The sequence below is a fragment of the Equus przewalskii genome, chromosome 28 (genome assembly GCF_037783145.1).
Source record: "Equus przewalskii isolate Varuska chromosome 28, EquPr2, whole genome shotgun sequence".
In the NCBI taxonomy this organism is placed as follows: domain Eukaryota; kingdom Metazoa; phylum Chordata; class Mammalia; order Perissodactyla; family Equidae; genus Equus; species Equus przewalskii.
In genome coordinates, this window is record NC_091858.1 from 3182397 (window position 1) to 3197984 (window position 15588).

At 50.2% G+C, this 15588-nt stretch overlaps 1 protein-coding gene across 15 annotated transcripts in view; it reads left to right on the forward strand.

The window, feature by feature from the left end:
* Window positions 1-15588, forward strand: part of ANK1 (ankyrin 1) — a 622216-nt gene that overhangs the window by 126569 nt on the left and 480059 nt on the right. For all 15 annotated transcript variants that reach the window (XM_070598780.1, XM_070598770.1, XM_070598775.1 and 12 more), the window contains exons 3-10: window positions 3573-3671; window positions 7841-7939; window positions 8555-8653; window positions 9723-9908; window positions 10992-11090; window positions 11556-11654; window positions 11931-12029; window positions 15121-15318. In XM_070598780.1, coding sequence (XP_070454881.1) covers window positions 3573-3671; window positions 7841-7939; window positions 8555-8653; window positions 9723-9908; window positions 10992-11090; window positions 11556-11654; window positions 11931-12029; window positions 15121-15318 — 978 coding nt within the window. The remainder of the gene's footprint in view (window positions 1-3572; window positions 3672-7840; window positions 7940-8554; window positions 8654-9722; window positions 9909-10991; window positions 11091-11555; window positions 11655-11930; window positions 12030-15120; window positions 15319-15588) is intronic.

Sequence of the window (15588 nt, forward strand, 5' to 3'; positions counted from 1 at the left end):
CACCTGCTGAGGCCAAGTGCTGGAGAAAACTTGCTGCTGTGGGTCTGGATGGTTGTGCATCCCTTAAATTCAGATGCTTCATGGAAGGAAGAGGAGGGCACTTGATGAGAATGGCTTGGAGAATAGTTTCTAAAATTTTAGCTCATGGGTTTAGAATTTAAGTTCAGATACGGCTTCTCAGGTTGCCACTGTCAGTGAACTTGTAACCCTGGCCGTGTGCCGGTTTCCTTGAAAAGGCCTTCATGAAGCTTCCTGACCCTCTTGACAGAGCAACTCCTTTCTCCTCTGTGCTACTTCTAGTATTGTACATCCATTTTTGACATTTTCTCCATGAATTTGTACTTATTTTTTATGTATCTGCCTCCTCTGCTAAGCCGAGACCTTCAAGGACGAGGGTTTGTGCTGTATTCACCTCTGGCCCCGTCCCAGGCGCAGAGTAGGTTCTCAGCAAACGTGTGCTGATTGGGGTAAGAAAATGCTCACCGCAGGTGGCTGCGTGCTGGCCACAACCATTCCCGCCGGCTTACTTCTGTGGCCCTGAGGAGGGTGCTGGGTTCAGACCACCACAAGAGTGGACTTGGAAGTAACTTAGGGTGACCGTGTTGAACATGAACACGCAAACTAAAACTCAAGTGAGAAAAATAAAAAGTCATAAAGAAGAAAGGGATCCTCAACCCAGGATCTGGGATGGAAGCCGAGTGAAAGTACCAGAGATGCAGATCTGCTGAGACGGGTCCTTTGATGCTGGAGAGCACCGTCTTCTGCCACGAGTGCGGCTTTGGGACGGAGGCAGACGTGGCGGGGAGGGAAGCAGAGGGGCTTTCTGTGGACCATGGCGATGAATAAAATCCTGGAGATCAGGTACAGTGGTCACAAGCAGACACATGTGGATGACTGTCGTGACTGAGTGTTAGCTCTGAGCTGCCGAGTAATCAAAAAAGGGAAAATGTTCTTTCATCATCTGATAAAAAGAAACACACCAACTCCGAGGGGGAAAAAACCTCAAAACCCTTTTTTCCTGGGAAATCCAGGTTAGTGCTGTGCATAGGTGTGCCCTAGAAAGGCTGTGTGACATTAGCTAATCTCTTGACTCCTCTGGACCTTGATTTCTTCAGCATTCAGGGATCTCCAAGATCCCTTTCGATCCCAGGCTTCTCTGGGCTGAGAGTATGTCTAGAATCCCTCTGGAATGAGATCCTGACACTGGCTCCAAAGAGCAGGGACGGCCACCCTGGGGCATTAGAAGTCCACAGGAGGTGTTTTCCTTCTAGACTTGCCGGCTTCCCAGCTCTGAGGCATTCGGGATCGATGCTCGTGAAGAGTGACTGTGCTGCCCAAGTCAGCACGAAAACTCCAGCAGTCAGCAGTGCGCAACACTGCTGCTGCCGCACTGAGTCCCTGCGGGAAGCAGATGGCGGCGCCTGCTGAGGCTCGGGCAGCAAACGCCATCTCCAATGCCCACGTCGTCACAGGCTGCCTGGAATCTTCCAGACGAGGCCGCTGCTGGATTTGAGGAGGGGACTGCTGACCGCAGTGCTCTGGGAGGGAGGGCGGACTCCTGTGCAGGCCTGCCCCAGGGTAGAGTTGAGGACGCCAAGCTGGAGGCAGTGGCTCCAGGCTTCCAGAGCGCCGATCACTTGACAAATTGCTTCTCAGTGCATTTGGGTTTTACAAATTGATTTGAGGGCAGTTGGTTTACTTCCTCCCAATGCTCTTCTCCCTCCCGGTTCTCGTTCTATCTTTCTATCGGATGGCCGTCTTGCCCTCAATCACTTTCTCCCTTTCTTTTATCAAAACTGGCTCTGACCTGCCTTTATCTGATCATTGACACTGGGGTATAAATAACTCACACTGCCTTGGACCCTACATTTATTGGAGTACAAAATCTGCAAGAGGAAGAAATCGAATGATGATTTTCAGGCATTTGCATAGGGAAATATTGCGTGGGGGCACCCACCCTCCCCTGCCCCCGCACACACCCTGGGGAGACGGGCCGTGCTGATGTGCAAAGGTTTGGCTAACTGCACTCTGCGTGTTCACGGCTGCAGGGCGGCCTGATCTAAATAAGAAGTAGGCAAAGTTCCCTTCGGAGCCCACACTTGCTTTTCTCTGACACCCAAGGCCCCTGTTTGTCATATTTGCCCTGTCCAAGGCCCCAGTGTAGAGTTTTGGACACCCTGCCTTCTGCCATCATGAGGTGCCTATCCTGTGCCTCCTTACTTCAGGAATTACACATTACTTTCCTCTTCTGGTTCTAGCAAAGCGGTGACCGATCTGTGAGTGTGATAATGCGCTACCACTCCCAGAAGAATGTTTGTGTTTTAACAGGAATCTCCTACAAATGCTGCCCTGACACAGAGAGAGTGAAAACTTCAGGCAGCCATGGAGGGGCTGTGGAGATGTTTGGGCATAGGTGAGCCAGGGACCCCTCAAAGCACACCCGTAGGAGCCAAGCCCCTCCATCTTGGTGGCCAGGGTCTCTCTTATTGACCAGAGCCTGCAGTGGCTCTGGGGCATTCCCTGAAAGGAAACGTGCTAGAGCAGAGTTGACCCAAAAAGGAGACAGGAAGGAGGAGTGGGGGAAGAGGGGAGAATTGCTTGGGGGGAAGCAGGAGAGGAACAAAACAGGAAAGTAGGGAACAGGGATTGCTGACAGACTAAAATCACTTTCTCTATGGAGCCGGGATCCACTGATCCACTGGAATTGAAATTTAGTTCCATCGTGTTGTCAGACTTATTTTGGGCTGTAAGTAGCACTCTTTGAAGTCAGCTTTTGCCAGAAAGTGTCAAGACGTCTAAGTGCAGAGACCTGAAGGCCAGGAGGGTGATAGGTGAAACCTGAGCCCGGCTGCTTTCTCCAGAGCACAGTAGGAGCTTCGCCAGAGGCTGCGCGAGCTCTAACTGGTCGGCGAGAGTTCTGCTTTTATGGACTGATGATTGGGCATGGAAAGTGTTTGCTCATTTTTTCCCCTAATATTTAACTGGCAGACAAGTTTTGGTCACATTTGAAATGGCGAGGTGGCCAAGGGGTTGTTTTATACTGATTCTTCTGTTGAGGAAATCGTATAGCTGGGTGGTTGGTGGTATTTAGTTCTCATATGACCTTATTTCAAAATTGGTTATTTGACTAAATATACAGCTATCTCTGCAAATGTTTAGGATGCGCTGGTATTGCCTCTTTGCTTGTTCTGGTTGCTACTGTGAAGGTTAACCAGGGGGTTGAAGCTATACCCTTTCCATTAAGTGGCTGCCTACAGCCTGGCCAAGACCTGAATTCAGTGTCATCCGTTGGTTTTGCGAGGGCTTCCTCACGCTCAGTTCCTACCCGGGGATGGTGGTCTTGTTATCATCCGCTCTTTCTTTCCCTGCTCGCCTGCTATCTGATGCTCTTACAGAAGAGCTGCTCAGAGAGGCCGGGCTGACTCTGCTCTCAGTCTGTGCTGGCTCCACTCAGGGCCCCTCTGCTTCTTCCCCTCCAGCCCTGCGTGGGGAAGGGCCTCATTGTAACCACTTGGAACCAAGATGCCTAGTCCCACTAACCTTCCCCTTTCTGCCTCTCTGCTCTTTTACAGAATGGGTTGAATGGCTTGCACCTGGCCTCTAAAGAAGGCCATGTGAAGATGGTGGTTGAACTTCTGCACAAGGAAATCTCTCTAGAAACAACAACCAAGGTACGTCTCTTAGGAAGAGGGGGAGCTCTCCATTGAAAATTCAAGTGTATGGATGCCTCGCGTATTGTTCCAAACCTTGGCGTAGAAGCCAGCCCTTCCTGAGAGAAACCCACACATGCTTCTCAGTTTCTCCTGTCCTTCCAATCGCTTCCCAGTTCTGTGAATCCCTGAAGTCACCTGAAAAACACAGGACCCTGTTTCCACAAGGAGTCAATGAGCCTTTCCTTTATCCTCATCACTGGATTATAAAGCTAAAAATAAAACCCTTCTCCTGGCGGCTTTATGCCTCCTTGGGTCCTTGACTCCCGACGGGGGCTCAGAGCAGTGGAGGCCCCACAGTCAGGTGCCTTGGGTCCAAATCCCAGCTGAGATGGTTCATGCTCTGTGACCTCACAAGTTACTCAGCCAGTGAGCAGCCTGTTTCCTCATCTGTAAAATTGGAATCATAACACTTAGTTGCAGGATTGATATGAAAACTAAATGAGGTAGTGCATACTACCTCATTTGTCTAGCAGTAGTAGACATTGTCAAAATGTCTACTAATAAATACTGATGACTTTGTTGTTATCAAGGTCTGTAGAAGAGAGTCCAGATCCTTCTCACTTACCTTCTCCAGCAGGTCTTCCTTCCCAAACCTCTTTCCTCTGCTTCCTGATTCCCTGAACAGCATTCTCTTTCACTGGGAGGCATTTGGCATAAGTGATGTCAACCTCTCGCAGCAATATGTTTCTCCCCGTAGCAATAGATTATAAACACCAGGGACTTAAGTTCCAAAACCACAGTCATGACATGGATGCATCTCCACATTGCAAAATCCCCTTTATTTCCTACATGCATGTGTCTTACTTGTTTATTAAGCAACATGCAGCCAGCATTTCAAAACAAAACTAAACTAAACAAATAATCACCTCTATTTACTAACTTGAGTTGTTTCCTCTTCTCTTCTTTCCTTTGTTACTTTGCATGGTTTTCCTCCTGAGCTTGTCCCTCCCACCTCTTATTTTCCATTTGCTATTTATTAAACGTGGTCTCACACTCAGCCTCAATGTCAATTCCATGCAGCAAACATTTTGCCGCCTCTCAAGCAGAGAACCAGAAGAACAATATATAGAGAACAGATATAATTTATGGTTATGAGGCGAAGTACCAAAATATTGTGAAAGTAGAATCATCTTTTAAGGTAAAATTCTGTAATTTTCATGTCATTTCCCGAAGGTGAGAAGATCTCGCTGGTGAAATAGACTGTGTTGCTCTTTCTGAATGTCCTGGGGTGCTTTCTCTAACCCCATGACCAGTACCAGTTGTTTCTACCCTGCTCCCTCTGTGGATGAAGGGGATGCAGTTACTTTTCCTCTGCTGCTCTCACGTACCTGGCTGCAAGCAGCGTGCCATCTGACGGGCTCTGTGGGCCAGAGCAGCTTTTCCTCCTCTGGCACCCCTCCAAGAGCTGCGAAAACATTATGCTTCAGCATTTTACTCTTTCCGAATTTCCCCCTTTGCTTGCTATTTCGCAAGTGAACACTTGGTGTGTCTTTGTTATTTATAGAAATTTTATAAGCCAACGTGGTTCCTGAATGCCATACCGAGGGAGGAAAAACGTGGTGAAACTGAAACCGTGGGCTGAGCAAGAGTCATAACAGATTGGGGAATTGTAATGGGTCTCGCAAGCATGAGAAAGATTAAAAAAAGAATAAAAACCCAAACCAATCTAGTTTCCTAAGCTGTGCTTAGAAATTTTAAATGCACAAAACAAAAGCAATCTCTCCCCACCCTCCCCCCTGCCCCCTTGGAGGCGGGAGCTCAGCATCGAAGCTGGTAGTGGAGGGAGAAAGCTCCAAGCCCTCCACTTGTATTCGTTCAGCACCTGCTGCCACCGCCCGCCGTTCCTTGAGCTCTGTGACTCCCTGGAAACGGAGAGGTTGGATCTTTGTGGATCCAAACAGAGCTAAGAAATTTTTCCTGCTTCTTCGAGGCCGTGCTCCTTCACGCTGAGGGAGGGGCAGAGAAGACAGAGGCCTGCAACGCCTCTTGCTGTGACTCCTGACGCAAGGCCAGGGGGCCTGCTTCTTGAGCCTTACGCGGTGTGCATGTGTGTGTGCAGACGGGGGTCTGTTCCCCAGGGTCTTCCCTTTGTTCTCGTTCCTCAGCAGTGCTCCTCACATCGCGGATCCAGAAAATGGCATGGCCAAGATCCACAGCCAGGGGTCCACAACTGGCCGGCTTCCCTCTGCATGGTTTTATTCAGGGAGAGCCCTGGTGTCATGTGATTTCAGGCAGGAAGGGGCAGATGAAAGAAACATCTGACATAGCTTCTTGAGGGCAAGGAGGCTCAGTCACAACCATCTCTGTACCTCCTGGCCTGGCCCAGCACCTGACACACACATGTTCAGTGTGTGACAAACTAATGAATGGACACGGCACGCCTCCTTCCTTTAAACAGGGAGACCTACAGTTAGGAGTCCTGATTTCTAGAGAAGGTTCTGGTGCCAACAGCCCTGTTCCACTTTGTACAGTGAGCGAGCCGGACCCAGGTGCCAAGGCCTCTAAATGTAGGCTCTTGGACTTCTATGAAAATGATTAATTAGCTTCTGTAAATTCATTTCTGGCACTATTCTCTGATGGATATTTGAGGAAGAACCCTTTTGTTTATCAAATGAGGCTTCGGGAGAAATCAAAAGACAACTTCGGGAGGCCACAAGCAGACACTCCTGCCTGAAATAGGCCAAGCTTTAGAAACAAAGACCTGAGCCCCTCCCAGCCCAGGGCGCCTTCCACGGGTCCAGCTCACTGGGAAGCGGTGGCTGGGTGGCCACGGAGCTTGGACCCCGTGCAACTCAATTCTGCCTAGGTGAGGACACTTTTCTTACAGGTGACACACGGCCGCAGCACTCGGACTGCGGTTGAAGCCCCTGCTTGTGGGAGTTTGAGTTTCCTGAGATGGATTTATGTGTTTATGTAGTTTAGTTAAAAACTATCTGTCGTCTGAACTAGAAAAAATGAGGGCGTCTGAGATCTCTGCTCCCTAAGCAGCAGAGGGACAGATGGATCCAGCTGTGGTCCCATTTTTCTCTCACCTGCCCTATTTGACGGCAGCTGTCACGTGGGCCCTGTCCCGCCTGCCTCTCATGGAGCAGGTCTGCCAGTGGGGGCCGTGGGTGAGTCGGACTGTGCTCCGGACACCCGGGAGGCAGGACACAGCCAACAGGAAGGCCGGATCCTGGAGCAGGAGAAGCCGGCTCCACCTGACCCCCGTGGAGGAATTATTGTTAAACACCCAGGACGAGTCCAGACAAGAAAGCCTGACCGTTCCGCTCACCGTCTCAGGACCTCCTGGTTCCTTAGTCTCTGTTGTCGGTTCTCAGCTTTTAAAAGTTTGCTTTACAATTGTGTACCTCATTTTCTTCTAGTGTTTGTTCTCTCTGGTTTTTCTCTCCTCTCTTATTTGGAGAATGCTTCCTCATTATATTTTACTTATTAATATTGAGAAGGTTCTTTCTTTGTATTTTCCTTTGCCAGATTTTATTCTGTTTTTCCCCACTTCCTTTCATCTTTGCCTTCTCTCTCCTACACACAGCATAGAGTTCATTTCATTACGCCGCCTCCTTACACATTTCTACCCTTTCCTTCTCCATCTGGTAGCTCCCTCCCTCTCCTTCCCTTGGTTCCCTTTGGTCCAGCTTTTGGTCGTTGGGTATAACTGCATCGAGGGAGCTGAGCTGGTGGGATGGATCAGCCGGCCTCCCCTTCTAGGAGCCCCGGGGAGGCCTTGGGGGCCCCGTGTTGTCCTGCTGAGTTACAGGTTGGGAGGAGCTGCGAGCACAGGGAAGGCTGCTCACCTGGCAGACCTGCTGCGTGGGTCCTGAGGAGTGCTGACCGCCCGTCAGCCGGCGACAGGACGCTGTGCCTGCGTGCAGCAGATTAGTGTTGAGAAGTTGGCTTTCCTATTCTTTTTTTTCATAGAGAACAGGAAGAATTTTCCTCCTTGGGCTCTCAGTACTATTTCAAGATGTACGATGGGTCAGGCACACACACACGTTGTCTACCCCTTTTGGTCATAAAGAAAGCCACCGCACCTCCCCCCAACTAGCACCTTGTTCCCGTACCTTTGACAGTCACTTACGCAGGCCCAGTGGGAAATCTCCTCTCTTTCTTCCCTCCGTGTGTTTCAGAAAGGGAACACAGCTCTGCACATCGCTGCCCTCGCTGGTCAGGACGAGGTGGTCCGGGAGCTGGTCAACTATGGCGCCAACGTCAACGCCCAGTCGCAGGTGACGGCTCTCTCCGGTCCCTGGTTAGAGGGCACTGACTTTCTTCTTTACCTGCAGTTCTGTTACGTAGTGGACACACTGGCTACTGTGTTAGTCCACACACACTGTGTAGCTGAGTCTAGGTTTATTGGCGATGTGTCTCCAAGCAATGATAAAGGCATCCTTTATTATTTTTTTGTGCTTATACTACGCAATGTGATTGGTCATTGTGGACCCCATCTCTTTTCAGTAAACCAGCCAAATTATACATTTAGTTATGGCTCATTTGAGGAGAAACTGTGCATGAGGTGGGTGAGACATGGAGGGTTGATGAAAAAGGGAGTGAAAATAGAGGGGGCTGTATGTGCAAGATGCTAACTAATGCTGTGAGGGGCAGAAAGAGACTTCCATGGATTGTCGCCCCCACCTTGTGGCCTTTTGTAATAATCCCACTAGGCCATTTCAAAGTGGCAATGAGTTTTTATAACTGGAGTTATAGGTGGGGATATTGCCCTGTGGGCCAGGTGAAAATAGGATGAAGAGAGAGCTGTCCTCAGGTTTAGTGGAGTTTGCACTGGTTGTAGCATCTCTCACTCTTGCAGGTGAATTTTAATGACTTTTTCTCCTGGTTTACAGAAAGGCTTTACACCTCTGTACATGGCAGCACAAGAGAATCACTTGGAAGTGGTTAAGTTTTTACTGGAAAATGGAGCTAATCAGAATGTAGCCACAGAAGTAAGTATCCTGGGAAAATGGCCCGCCGCCGGAAGTCTCCAGGTGCAGGACATCATTGTGGGTCCTGCGTTCCTGGGACATGGCTCGAGATGCGTCCTCTGCTGTGATCAGTGCTAAGTCTCGTTGAGTGCTCTCGACTTTCAGATCACTGCCCTCACCCTGGGTGCTGTTAAGGCCGCAAGGGAGTAAGAGACAAAGTTATGGGTCTTGAGGAATGCCCAGACGCATGCCAGGGAAATGCCATCAGAGTCGAGCATGTTCCCACTGCAACCAACACTGAAGGCTCCTTGGACAGGGGTGGGGGTGGTGTGCGTGTGTATGATTGACAACTCTGCCTTGGACCCTAATGAGGAAGGCTCTGACCATGAACCCACTGGACACCCTGGACAAGTCACGTTAGCGCTGATGCTGAGTTTTGTCATTGGTGAAATGATGAAATTGGACTAGATAGGCCTAAGGCTTCTCTTGACCCTTAACATTGTAAGATTCAGTGATTATGACTCCGTTATCATTCTGCTTCGCCAGTTCATGGGGTCCTGTGCCCCCCAGTACACAACTGAGGGGATTAATGACAGGAGCTCGCAGTTGAGGCCTCAGTGTCTGGCTTGGTTTCTGGATTTGGTAGATGTTCAATAATTTTCATGAAATGAATAAATGAATGATCGTCTGCTGTGTTCAAGGCACTATCCTGGCACCAGTTGATGGGGTGAGGGGGAGGGTAGGGAAAGAAGCCAGGTAGGAAGAAGCTCCTCATAGTACTTGGTCAGACTGGGAACAGATTGTGCAGGAAAATTAAATACGTGCTCAAGAAAAATTACTATGGGCTCTGTGAAATTACAGCCAAAGAAAGTGTGGCCAAGAAAAGCTTCAGAGAGGAGGTGGCATTTAAGCCAAACTTGAAGGATGAGGAGGACTTTGAAGAGCAGAGAGCTGGGGGAAGGTCATTTCAGGCTGAGGGCCTGTCGTGAGCGGGAGCCCCGTGGTATGAGAGCCTGTGTCCTGCCTTGAGGACGGCGAGTGGTCAGATCCGGTGAGAGCAAGTCGGTCTTTCCTCCTCTCCTCTGTCCAGGACGGCTTCACACCTCTTGCTGTGGCTCTGCAGCAGGGCCACGAGAACGTGGTGGCACACCTCATCAACTTCGGGACGAGAGGGAAGGTGCGCCTCCCTGCCCTGCACATCGCGGCCCGCAACGACGATACCCGGACAGCTGCGGTGCTTCTGCAGAATGACCCCAACCCGGACGTGCTTTCCAAGGTGAGGGCCGCCAGACGAGGGTCAAGAAAGTTCTGAGGCCTGGACCAAGGAGCTCTATGGGTTACAGAGGCACCATCAATTCCCAACAATTTCCCCAAGAATGAACCCAGATGAGAGATGGTGCCAGCCGTGCACGCCGAGCACCAGCTCCCACAGTGCCTTCGGATTCCCACCGGCTGCATATCAGAGCCAGAGTGGACAGCCCCACTTTAAATCCCTGGTGAACGCTGAGAAAAATGTGCTTGGCGTGTGGCCGGAAGGTTCTTGTTGCTCCAGGTCATCCAGAAAAGTGTCCAGGTGGGGCAGGATGGGTCTCTAGCCAGGGTGAAACTTTGGAATCCCAGCATGCAGGGTTCTAGAATTTTATCCTGCTCTCTTTCCCTGGCTGCCCCTTGGTGGCGGGGGGCAGGTCTCCCCACAGATGGAGGTGAGAAGTAGACGGGCTTCCCAGGGGGCCTGGACAGCTAGCCATCTGAACATACTGCCTGATGTTTTCAGGCACTCCTGATCCACTGTCTGTCAGTTTGTGCTGTTAATTACTTTTCTTATATTGGGAATGGATTTGCACTGAGTTATTCACATAGTCGCCCCACCCATGGTCACTGGGATTTGTCTGAAAAATTGCTTACTGGATTAGGCATGGTCTGGGGTTAAAGAACAGAATGATGACAACAGATGCACCAAGGGGTCAAAGGGCTGCCTTTGGCCAGCCAGCAGAGGGAGCACACCCTTTTAGGGGAATGAAACAATCCTAGAATTAAGATCATAGATGCCATAACACTTTCATTCATTCATTCAGATCTCTTCATAAGTAACGATGCAGATGAATGGGCCCTGCAGAGGGTAACCTAATCCTAGGCTGTGCTTTGTCCATGTGAACCACAAAACAAAGAGTGTGGGTCCCTCAGGTAGCACCTGGCTTTGGAATGTAACTTGTCAGCACATGTTCTCATCAGTCAACTTCTGCTTTATGTATATGGTCCTCTGGCCCTGCCAGCTTTTTCAGAATCCCTGGGCTGATTGTGAGATAGAAATGACAGTACATGGCATATGACAAGTTGTTCCCCCTCTGTTGTGCCTCAGACGGGATTCACCCCCCTCCACATCGCAGCTCACTACGAGAACCTCAACGTGGCCCAGTTACTCCTCAACAGAGGAGCCAGTGTCAACTTCACGCCACAGGTGAGGCTCCCTGCAGGCCCCGCACAGGCACTGGGGGCTGTCTAGAATCAGGCACTCCCGCCTCTCACTGTGGCACTCTGAGTGTCCCCTGTACTGCAGAGTGCCTGTGGTGGGACAGCCCTGATGCCTATCGAGGCTTCTAGTGGGTAGGTTTCTAATCATCCAACCCATTCCAGAAGTGGGAAATCTGGAGGGCAGGAGGCTGGCTTTCTTCCAGCCCATTACGTTGACTCTGGGAGACCTGGGCTTGGCCAGCTTGCTGTGATTAACTACGATGCTATCAAGTCCTTACAGGTTTTTAAATCTTTCTTAGGCAAGAGATGTCCTCACAGTGGGCTTAAAGTGGCTGCTTGTGCTGCTGCCGTTGTGGGGCTGGGACCGGGGGCCCTGGGAAGTGGGGGGCAGAGCAGCTGCATTCAACAGGAAGATGCTGTGCCCTGACTGGTCCCCGTTCCTCCCCTCCAGAATGGCATCACGCCACTGCACATCGCCTCCCGCAGGGGGAACGTGATCATGGTGCGGCTCCTGCTGGACCGCGGGGCCCAGATAGAAACAAGGACCAAGGTGGGTGCCAGCAAGCTCTGTGGCAAGGCCAGGGGAAGGAATTCTGCCTTCCAGAAGTGACGCAGTGATGGACATTCAGCCTCCCAGAGCAGCCTGCAGCAGGACCCAGGGTGCAGTGGGACATATTACAAGACTGTGCTGAAGGAAGTCTTGTGCTGGTCCTGAAGGAGGCATGAGCACTTCTGCGGCTGGAATGATGCCGCGAGCAGTCTTCTCTCCAAACGGCCTCTGATAGGTGCCTTTGGGGTTTTCTGTTTTTGGCTCTGTCTTTTAAAGGATGAATTGACACCTCTCCACTGTGCAGCGCGGAATGGGCACGTGCGAATCTCAGAGATCCTGCTGGACCACGGGGCCCCCATCCAAGCCAAAACCAAGGTGTGTGCTTCCTTTCCACGAGGAGTATCCCTTAGGCAGGGCTCCAGGTCAGGCCACCCCGGATCAAATCCCATTTCTGAGAAACAGAGATGCTGATACTACTAGCTGAGCCAGTGTGCGTGGTGTTTACCCCAATGCCTGTCACACAGGAGGCACTCAGTATAGCTCTAATTATTATCTAGATCAGGGTCGGCAAACTTTTCCTCTAAAGGGCCAGATAGTAAATATTTCTAAGCTTTACAGGCCACAGTCTCTGTTGAAACCATTCAACTCTGCCATCGCAGTGGGAAAGCGGCTGTGGATAACATGCAAATAAGTGGCCGAGTTGAGTTCCAATAAAACTTTATTTACAAACACAGGCAGCGGGCAGATTTGACCTGCAAGCTATTTGCCCACTCTAGTTCTGAGTCAACCCTTGTCTCTTTTATCTTGGATCCAGAAAAACAGGAGCTCAGTGCTCCCAGGAGTCTTAGAGCCTGGGCCAGGCTAGGGTGAAGTTACAAAGAAAGCAAAACAGTTCTTCTCAAGTCCATTAGGGCTCAGAGCACAGGCCCGTCCTTCAGTTCTGGTCTGAGGTCTCCAGTCTGCCTGGGCCGCCCAGTGCTGCCTGCGCCTCCTCCAGGCTCTCTGCCCCTTTCCTTGGGGCGAGTTCAGAAGTCATGTCGAAACAGAGCAAGGTAGAAACCAGGCCGATTCACGGCCACACTGGAGGTTTCCTGTCAGCAGCTCTCTGTCATAAGATTGCAGCACAGTCGCACAGTCCACAACCATGAAAGCCAGTTGACTGCCTGACAGATTATCGTGTGAATGTTCTGCAGAGCTATCTCTAACTTGGGTCATGAGTCACAGAACCAAGCTGCCCTTTGCGTGTGTGTGTGTGTGTGTGTGTGTGTGTGTGTGCTGTGTGTTGGGCAGAGGTATCGTCTACCCCTCAGTTTATTTCTCATTGAATCCTCCATCCACAACTGATTTGCTGTGTGACTTTGAGCATGTCCCTTACTCTCTCTGTGCCTCAGTTTCCCCTTCTGGAGAGTTCTACTCCTCTCTCCTGGGGTAGTCGGGATGATTGCAGGAGATGATATCTTTGAAAGTGCATATAAAAGTAAAAATCCTCAGATAAGTGAAGGTAAAATTGCTGATGCCAATTATATTATTAGGTCAGGAAGTTCTGCACATTTTTCCACCAAGTCCCTGTATTTAAACTTATGTAATTGTTCCTAAGTTAGGAATGATTTTATATTATCTGGATGATTGGAAAGAGGCTAAAAAAGATGGTTATAAAAGTGCCTTACTGAGAACTTCTGGCTTTTCAGTTGGGAAGGATGGAAGGGCCTTTCTGAAACGCAGTAAGTGGGCACCGTGCTAGTTTGTGTGGGCTACTGTGACCAAGTACTACACGCTGAGTGGCTCAAACAGCAGAAACTTACTGTCTTGAAGTTCTGGAGGCTGGAAGTTCGAGATCAGTGTTGCAGCGCTGGTCCTTCTGAGGCTGTGAAGGAGGACCTGTTCCAGGCCTCTCTCCTGGCCTCTGGTGATTTGCTTACAATTTCTGGTGTCCTTGGCTGTGGACGCGTCACCTTGCTCTCTGCCTTCATCCTCACATGGCGTTTTCTCTGTATGTGTGCGTGTATTTCCAAATTTCCCCTGTTTACAAGGACAGCAGTCAGATTGGACTAGGGCCACACTAATGACCTCATCTTAACTAATGACACCTGCAATGCCCCTATTTCCAAATACAGCTGCATTCCGAGGTTAGGAATCCCCACGTTCTGGGGGTCAGGACTCCAATATGTGGATATCGAAGGCGCACAATTCAACCCCTGACACTGATCGTGGCTGTCATGCAGGCTGATTGGGTTACTCCCTTGCTGAAAGTCCTCTTTCTCTTGTCACTTTCTGAAAGCCGATGTCCCAGTCCCTTAGTGCATAGACTCTCATGATGCAGCTCTTGCCAGCCCCTCCAGCCCAGCTCCATACCCCCTCACGTGCTCCCCTGCATGTTTAACTGTGTACAGGTCCCTGAGTGCCTCAGGACTAGCTGCCTCTGTGGTGCTGCACATACGGTTCCCTTCACTGTGGCACTGCGAATGCTGTTCCCTTTGCTGTGGCACTGCCCATGTTGTTCCTTTTGTTGGGAGATTCTTCCCCTTTTGTCTTCCTGGTGAAGTCCTAGCTCAGGGATCACCTCCTCCTGGAAGCCTTCTCTCGAGCTGTGTCCCTCCCTCTTTGTGACTCCCCCCTCCTGTGTCCCTCTGTGCTTTGACCCTGCTTTCCCTGGTGTCACCATACTGAATGGCGACAACGTATCTCTTTCCTCGTCTTTTATCTACTGGTCCACCAGCTTCCTTAGGCCAGAAGCGATGTCTCTTCTCTTCTCTTTCCCCAGAGTGCAACCCATTCTTGGTACACATTAATCATTTAATAAATATTTGTTGAATCAATGTCTGAATGAATGAGTGAATGAGTCTTCTCTGTCTGTAATGTTTTTTAAAATAAATTGCTATCTGAGAAACAATGAGAATCCTTAAAAGTTTCTCAATCGATGTACATTTGTTAGGGGCAATGCACAGAGGGGTTTAGATCCAACTTACATTTTATTGTCATTCATTCATTCAAACCACATTAATTAAGGACCACTATGTGTGTTACATGCGTTTATGGGACACTGTAGGAGGCATATAAGAGATATTAGGCACAGTCTTAATATCTCTTAAGAAGCTTATAAGTAAGGAGAGAAGATACACACACCTGAAAAGTTAATTACGAATCCAACTCAGCAAATACGTGAATAAGGCCCAAGTGAGTGGCACAGGTCAGAAAGGCTGCAGAAGTCCAGGGCAGTCAGGGAAGGCTTCTTGGAGAGGTGGGGCCGGCTAGAGCTGGCTTGAAGGATTTGGCTAGGTGGAAAGGAGAATGTTTGCAGTCAGAGGCTAGCATGAGTGTGGAAGCCAGAATGAACCAGGCTCCGTCAGGAGCCACACAGAGCATCGTGTAGGGAAGAAGTAGAAGTGAGGTTGGAATCATTGCCCTGAATTGCTGTGTTCTGTCCCCAGAAGCCTTTGTGATTACTTATTTTTTCCTCTTCACTCAGAATGGCTTGTCCCCAATTCACATGGCGGCTCAGGGAGACCACCTCGACTGTGTCCGACTTCTTTTGGAATACAACGCCGAGATAGATGACATCACCCTGGACCACCTGACCCCACTCCACGTGGCAGCCCACTGCGGCCATCATAGAGTGGCCAAGGTCCTTTTGGATAAAGGAGCCAAACCCAACTCCAGAGCCCTGGTGAGTGGGCAGCTGTTGGAGAAGTTGCCAGATGGGCAAGGGCCGAGGGAGGCGGGACCAGACTGCATGGCCGGAGCTCGTGGGAAGGGCCCCAGCTGGTGCCTGGAACGACTCCTGAGATTCAGGGCCTGCAGAGTGGCAATGCCTGCTAAGGCCCAGAAGGCATGGCAACGCACAGCCAGGGTGGCAACCTTCACATTCCCCCACATCCAGCTGGGTGTCGCCTCCTTCACCCGATGACTGTGGCCCCTGGTAACAGACTGAGGTCAA